Raw genomic sequence first — 8,573 nt, 5'->3', positions numbered from 1 at the left:
CAATCAACTTAACAACGAAAACTTGCCTTTATTTGAAATTAAATATGTATGTATGTATGTATGTAATATATTTATTCATAAGAAGTTACACTTACATTCAAAACATGCCCCGCAAAACTGCTTATGCAGTTTGACTGCAGGTAACTCGCTTTATACAAACATAGCGTATAAACCATTCAACTAGCTTATACTATAATAACACAATTAATTTACGTAAATGCAATATATCTGCAATGCTACTAATTTTAATCCGTTAAAAAAATGGAAAATTAATAAATGCGGTACACCGATCGAAGTTTCATTCAATTACAGTGAACTCTCTCACATTTATTTATAAATTTTGCAATTTACGAGTATTCAAGTCAGTACTGAGAATAGGACAAGCTATGAGTCCGCACGGAGGAAAACCTTAGCTAACCGGTCTAGCTATTTCTGGCACGGAATAGTTATTTATTCTACTTCAAGTGACAATTGGCTCCGATGCTTGCGTAATACCAGACAGATCACCATCTTATCTATTTTTACTGGTTGTAGGACCTCTTGTGAGTCCGCGCGGGTAGGTACCACCGCCCTGCCTATTTCTGCCGTGAAGCAGTAATGCGTTTCGGTTTGAAGCGTGGGGCAGCCGTTGTAACTATACTGAGATGTTAGAATTTATATCTCAAGGTGTGTGGCGCATTTACGTTGTAGATGTCCATGGGCTCCAGTAACCACTTAACACCAGGTGAGCTGTGAGCTCGTCCACCCATCTAAGCAATAAAAATAAAATAAAAATATTTATTATTATTGTAGGTAAACGAGGATTTGGTACCTCGTTTTAAGATGGACATATCATACATAGTACTCAGGAAACAACATGGAGGACCATCTCATTTATCCATGTCAAAAACTATGCTCTATTTATTACATTTAGCATCTGTATACTTTACAGTTTTGGTGTATTGCATAACGTACAAGTCTTGAAAATATCAAAGTCCAGAAAAACTTCATTTACCAATAACAATTTTTTTATCACATATTAATAAAAATATGTATTACGTATATTTTAACGTTTGATCAGTTGGAAAGCTAATTGCGTTAATCGAGTTAACGTTTCAAAACGAGTTATGCTATTTATGTGTCTTATTTACAATAATATTGTTCCCTAATATAGAGACATTATTCCTTTTTAATTACATTTTTATATTTTTATGTATAGGTTACGAGCTAACTGTTTATTTGGTATTAGACGATTAGCTGAGACCATAGATATGGCGCGCTTACTTATTTCCATTTTATACTTAATTCTACTATTTTTAATTCCTACATAGAACACTGGTATAGTTTTATCTGTGCTTGCATGCGATTTCACCATTTTGCTACTTCGTTATCATATTCGAAGGGAGAAATTAATCTTTTTAAAAACAATTGAGTTTTCAATCTTATATTCTCGAAGGCAGCGGCAATTTCATTGATTAACCTATGATATTATAACATTTACTGGTGGTAGGACCTCTTGTGAGTCCGCGTGGGTGGGTCCCACCACCCTACCTATTTCGGCCGTGAAGCAGTAATGCGCTTCGGCTTGAAGGGTGGGGCAGCCGTTGTAACTATACTGAGATCTTAGAATTTATATCTCAAGGTGGGTAGCGCATTTACGTTGTAGATGTCCATGGGCTCCAGTAACCACTTAACACCAGGTGGGCTGTGAGCTCATCATCCCATCTAAGCAATAAAAAAAGTACTGTATTTCTGGTTTTCTTAATAATCCCGCTAGCTTAGCTTCTAAGTTTATCTGTCCGGTCCAAGAACTTGAATGTTACGTGTATGCAATCCCGGCCTACACAACTGCATTCTGTTATAAATCTCCCATCCTTTTGTTTCAATCAAACTCCTTAATTCCCCTCTTGCTAGTTCCTAACTTAGATAGGTAGAGTTTGTTGCGAGCGCACTTCAGTAGGATCCAACGCCCTGCTTATTAAAGCAATCGTGCATTTTGGTTTGAGAGATTGAGCAGATGTTAGAGAGAGTATGCTTTATTGTACGTGAAATAAATAAATGCGAAACATTAAATATAAAAAAGTAGAACTGGCGGTCTTATCGTTAAGAGCGATCCCTTCATTCATACACATACATAAATACATGCATAGACTGTGTGTCTGTGTGCTGTTTTAATATGTGATTAAAATTTCATTTTTTCTTTTCTTAACTCAGCTGATAGCCTGACATAGCCTATGTCAGCATAACCCTAACGTTTAGGTGAGTTCTCGGGGCTTAAAACTGGAGGCGTTGCTAACACTAACTCTAGCAGGAGCAATGTGCTTCGCAGAATCTACCACCGGATCGGAAACGCGACCCACTGAGAAGAACCGGCGAGAAAATCAGTGGGCTGTGTCTGTGGGTTAGTTTACTCGCGATCCGATGTACGGGAGATTTCAATGTTTTGATGTATTAACTATAGTTTACAACAGCTGTTAAACACGACGTAGTGTGCCCGCCCAAGATAAATAAGCAAACTATATTTATATTTTTGTTCAAGCTCACTATGATTAGAAGTAATTTCATAGTCTTTACCTCTGACCGAAACATCAGTGTAACTTCCAACGGGCTTACAAAATAATAAAACTTTAGTAGCGGTAATTTAAGGACACTTGCCCTCTGTCTGAACAAACGTAATCCCGCACGGGGATTTAACGCGTACGGGAATTTACTTTGCAACTATCCCTTGTAATGTGGCCTGAGCTTTTTTTATCCTTTCCTGGATTTTGGTGGAACTTATTTTGTAAAGGTTGCTTTATGACGGCTTTTAATTCAGTAGCTTAGTCGTTTCAGATACTGTTGTTCGGTTTTATGTTGTTCAGCTACCGAAATCCCTTACGGTGGAAACGTGACTACAACATACAATTTTTTTTAAATTTTTTTTTATTGCTTAGATGGGTGGACGAGCTCACAGCCCACCTGGTGTCAAGTGGTTACTGGAGCCCATAGACATCTACAACGCAAATGCGCCACCCACCTTGAGATAGAAGTTCTAAGGTCTCAAGTATAGTTACAACGGCTGCCCCACCCTTTAAACCGAAACGCATTACTGCTTCACGGCAGAAATAGGCAGGGTGGTGGTACCCACCCGCGCGGACTCACAAGCGGTCCTACCACCAGTAATTACGCAAATTATAATTTTGCGGGTTTGATTTTTATTACACGATGTTCCTTCACCGTGGAAGTCAATCGAGAACATTTGTCGAGTACGTATTTCATTAGAAAAATTGGTACCCGCCTGCGGGATTCGAACACCGGTGCATCGCTCAACACGAATGCGCCGGACGTCTTATCCGTTAGGCCACGACGACTTCAGACTGAGATATTATAAGTGGTATATATTTGTATTTACGAATGGAAATGTATTTAATTTCGTTATACGAGCACACATTGGGATGTGGTGTGTTGACGGGATTATAAGTGTTTTAATATCAAGCTGTGAATGGCGACACCCAGCTTATGATTTTATGTCAATTTAAATTACCAAATTGATTGAAGAAATAGGTCGGATCGGAAGTATCTAATCGGACGGACTCACAATAGGCCCTACGATAATATACTACTGTAATAGTCTACTGTCTATTACGATCTATTTACCAAGACTTATAAATATCACGTCTTTAATTTTTATTGTTATTATGATGTTGTTACTTTGTCGTCGAAGTCATTCGTAAATGTCATATAAAACTTTACTTTGGACCAAACCACAATAAAATATATATATTTTAATAGAACAAGCACTTAGTTTTTCCCTAGTCATTTCGCTAGTTCTGGTTAATTATTAAACAATTTAAAGGCCCTTTGCAGACATATTTATATACAAATGTATATATTTACTTTCATTATAATTTTTTGGCTCAATCACATCATTTGCTCTACTTATTAGACTATAGATGCTTCAGAATTCATTTTTTTGGAAACGGGCGATTATTATTTGCTTTTCGAAAAAAAAAAACTATTTACTCGCACATAAATGTTTACTTCGATTAATATTTTAGTTCATAAAAAAATTTTGAATGGTTTCATACTTTTCTTTATTCAAATTCTACTAATAAGGAATGGTAAGAGAAGAGACGTGATTGCCTATTCGTAAAGAATATTTCAATTTGATATAAGTAGCCATTTTCTAAGAAATGTAATAATTATGAGGTCGTACTCCAAAAAAAAAAAAGAGGCACATTTCAACACAATTTTATTGTTTCATTACAATTTCAGCCTTGCTTTTATAAATATACAATATTTACATCATAAACTTCATCATACATTTCGTGTACAAATTCCGTAAAAATTTCCATCAATTTTTATTTCTTCTCAGTAATGATATGAGAAAACAATTTTCATTTTCAATACAATAATAACAACGACATTACAATGTTACAACGATCAATTATAAGAAAAAAATGGATTCCAGCTAACTGTAAGATAAATTTCCACATTAGAGCTACAAAATCGGATTTCCATATATTTTTAAATCAAATATCATGATATATTCTAGTTCTTTATTTATTTAACAAAATTTTAATCATCTCATAATTATAGTCATATTATAGTTAAAGTAAGGTGGTGATTCCGAGAAAAAGACAAATTCTATAAAAGAATAGGATAAACCAAACTTTGAAAAAATAGATCACAACTTATAGGTACTTAGGTCATGAGACGTGGACCCTACGACTTTTACACTAACGATCATAACATCCTTAAATGATTGTCTGTGGAGCTACATTCGCTCTTTTCGTATTGTCATTGACGAGACAAACCTAAAGTGTTAGCTAACTGGGAACATCGAGAAACCACTTCATCCTGAAGTAGGCTAAATGACATCGCAATTAGGATCAATCCGAAAACTAAGTAAGCGCAGCATGCGATCATCTGAATGTATTCACTTTTGGAGTTTTCAGTACTGTGTTTGGCAGTCAGTAAGCTGGTCGGAACGAAATCCCCGAAGCCGATTGTCGCTAGGGCTATGAAGCAGAAGTAGGCGGCGTCTAGGAAACTCCAATTTTCCCATGCGGAAAAGATCGCCGCTCCAACACATATGTAGGCCAGTAGGAGAAACAGCACGATACCAGCTGGGATATGGCAATGTTCTACGGTGTTATGCATGTGATGCTGAACACTGACGGTTGTGCTTGTGCTTGGAACGGCACAGCTCTTGCTTTTGTGGTTATCTTCGCTCCAAATCAAAGGCACTCTCGATGGCGTATCATGGGGACATAGACTGTGAATGAAAGAAAAAGGTTTTTTTACACGCTTTATATTAGCTTCACTTGTATGTATGTTTGTAACTGACTCCTTTAGACGCGATTTTGACCCACTTTAAACGGCCAGATTTCATTCAAACTTTGTAGATTTATCGAGGACCGATGACAATTCAATATTTAAAAAAAATTGAAAAAATTTAAATTCAACTAAAAAATGAAAAATTAATAATAGCTTAAAAAAACTAAAAAACACGCTTTATATAAAATTCAACTAAAAATAGAAAATAAATTTTAATACATTTTAATTGAAAATAGTGTAAAAATATTTATTTTATTTAAAAAAAAGCGTGGGTTGCTTTTTAAGATATTATTGAAATAATAATTCTACTCATGTCTGTCAGAAAAATATTTATAACTAATAACAGCCCGCGCTTTTTTTTAAATAAAAAATATTTTTATACACTATTTTCAATTTAAATTTATTAAAATTTATTTTCTATTTTTTAGCTGAGTTTTAGATATTTTTTTTAAATTAGAGCAACATATACTAATGCAACAAAAACTACTAAATAATGATTACCCTTCGTCAGGATCCTCAGAATCATCTAAATCATCTTGACTTCGATTGAGTGCTAATTCTCCACATTCTTCAGCTATGAGTTGTTCAATAGCTGCTCCTCTTGGTCTCTGGATAGTATTTCTGGCTCTACCTCTAACGGGGCTATGGACTGTCGCCAAGCACTTCATACTGATTACTTTTTTTCTGTCGAGCGTTTGTGTTTGTAAGGCGGCTGATCCATGAGGCTCTGTAATAACAAAATCTTTAAAACCATGATTTCTTGGATTATTAGTCGAAGTGAAAATCGAAGCAACTACCATAATGAGGTAGTAGAAGAGATTTTATTTTATTATCTGATCAACATTTTACTTTGATTCTTCTGATTGGCTTCTTGAAAATCACTTAACCGCTAAAATATTAATGAATACTATTATATGTTTAGATTGTATGTAGAAATTTGATAATAGCAATACGCTTATAAAACCTTTTTTAAATACATTATTTTGAGATGTAAGTCAGTAAGTAAGTAAGCTTGAAGTATCTTATTGACATAGATGACAGCAATGTCTTTTCGGATATATAAGACAGGCTCCTACCTCGAACTATTTACCATCAGCTATCTAAGTCCTACCATCCGCCTGCAATAGTAGCATCAACATCTATTATCCTACTTAACTTTACCTACCTAACCTTCTTCCGATTCTAACTACAAATATTTTAACTTTAACGGTAATTCCTATTAGAGCATATAGGACCAAATTTCATAAAACTCTACCTATCTGGTAATAAGGTTGAATTTATAGTTGTTATAGGACTAAAGTCTTCCTTTTGATAAGTGATGCTTTCTATCTAGTAAATAGGGTCAATTTTATATAAAAGATCTTTAAAGCTATGCTAGGATATACTACGATAATCGCTTAAGCGGATAGACCACGCTCTTCTACCCATATGCAATAGTAAAAAAGTTATGGTTGGACTCACCATCAACCAAAGCACTCCGCTTCACACGTCCTAGCGTTGCAGCTCGAGGACTAGCAGGGACTCGCTCAAAAACTTGAGAATATTGTCCTCTGTCTCCAGCTCTGGCTTTCACAGTTCCCGGAGATCTGTGACTTCGAGGCGGGAATGATGTGTACTGGTTATGCTCCGTCGGCTGTGGTAAGAGTCGTTGTTGTTCGTGTAGTTGAAGATGGGTTTCTATCTGCAGCAAAAAAAGAATATTTTTATTATATAAACTTTTAAAAAAACACTCAAATTCTTCTTTTTTTATATATTATTCAAAGTTTTTTTAATATTCTGATCTTAATTGTACCCAGAACATTGTATGTATCATGCTCATTAGAATTGTTTGACTGACTTAATTAATATATACTAATATTATAAAGCTGAAGAGTTTGTTTGTTTGAACGCGCTAATCTCAGGAACTACCGGACCGATTTGAAAAATTCTTTCAGAGTTAGATAAGTCATTTATTGAGGAAGGGTATAAGCTATATAACATCACGGTAGACCAATACATGTGGAGCACCAATAAAGAATGTTTCAAAATAGGGGTTTAAATAGCTCCTTAACATTCTATAATTCAAAAATATTTTCACTTCTGACGTAAATGAAGAGGTGGGTAAAATTTAGCGTTATGCCAAAGTAATTATTCCAGGCGGACGGAGTCGTGGGAAAAAGCTAGTTGTTTATATATGTACTTCTCCGTCCTTCTTCCAAGAGCTAGGTACTTTTCTTCTTGTAGCTTTGAGCCACGCTAATCTGGCGTGACGTGCCAGTGAAGCCCCCAATCCCGCTAAACAAGCCAAAGTTAGTGGTACACCAGCTGCTGCATATGCCACCGTGGCCGCTCGACCGGCAGCCGTGCGCGGTGAAACATTTCCATATCCTAAAAAAACAAATAACATCTTACATAATAATATATATTAATAATATATGTAGAATAGGGATCACAGCGCATAAAATAAAACTTCCACTGTTCCAAAATCTTCTGTTATAGTAATAATATTGTTCACACTTTTATATCGTCTTGCTCATTTTTCAACCGTCTTCGCCATGTTCCTTTTCTCTGCCATTCTCTTCTCCCTTTCTTTCCGTTATCTCTCACTCACATCTTAACGCTCCGTTCCACACTCTTTTCATGCGTTCCGTTTTTACCAATCCTACATATGTATATATACATTCATCTTAAAAATGGTTCTAAATATTATTTTTAGACGTGTCATAGTGCTCTGTAAGCATCTCGGGATCTCACTCACGATGATCCTTTTATAACCAGATCGTACGTAGCAAAAGAATCTCTGGAAGCGAACTATAAGTAGATGAGCGTAGTATTTTTTTAAGCAGTACGGATGGAGTCTGGTCCGAGGTCAAAAGGTGCGGTGGTTGGCCGGATCACCTCTAACAATATGTCAGTTTACTCCCCATGGAATAAACCCGACAGCTTGAAACGAGTCGTGAGAACGGGATTATGTATCGACAAATCGAACCCCCTTCTGTTTAGTGCGTATACCCAATGTTGTTATCCGCATAATAATGCATCGTGTCATTAATATGCAAGATGAAAAATGTAATAAGGCGCATCAAATCGTGTGGAACGCGAGTGTTAATGGTTCTGGGGGTCGGATCTCCAACGACAACTTTGTAGATCGGTCTATAAAAAGCATGACGATGCGCGCAAGCCTCTGCAAAAAGACCCTAGGGGCTTCCGTGAGCTGATAATTTCGAGAGAAGTTCTTTACGGCAAAATTTATCGATAGTCTTCGAGTATAGATGATCACAGCGAAGACCTCACCC

General features: G+C 36.0%; 1 protein-coding gene across 1 annotated transcript in view; it reads right to left on the bottom strand.

The window, feature by feature from the left end:
- Positions 1-4,193: 4,193 nt before the first annotated feature.
- LOC105841330 (uncharacterized) overlaps positions 4,194-8,573 on the bottom strand; it is a 164,654-nt gene continuing 160,274 nt past the window's right edge. The window contains exons 4-7 of the mRNA XM_021346639.3: positions 7,478-7,665; positions 6,760-6,979; positions 5,800-6,025; positions 4,194-5,236 (exon numbers count right to left, since the gene is read on the bottom strand). Of these exons, the coding sequence (XP_021202314.1) occupies positions 4,759-5,236; positions 5,800-6,025; positions 6,760-6,979; positions 7,478-7,665 (1,112 nt within the window). The 3' untranslated portion in view covers positions 4,194-4,758. The remainder of the gene's footprint in view (positions 5,237-5,799; positions 6,026-6,759; positions 6,980-7,477; positions 7,666-8,573) is intronic.

Source organism: Bombyx mori, chromosome 8 (assembly GCF_030269925.1).
Source record: "Bombyx mori chromosome 8, ASM3026992v2".
Lineage (NCBI taxonomy): Eukaryota > Metazoa > Arthropoda > Insecta > Lepidoptera > Bombycidae > Bombyx > Bombyx mori.
The sequence above is the reverse complement of the archived record's forward strand: the minus strand, read 5'-3'. Positions and strand labels throughout refer to the sequence as shown.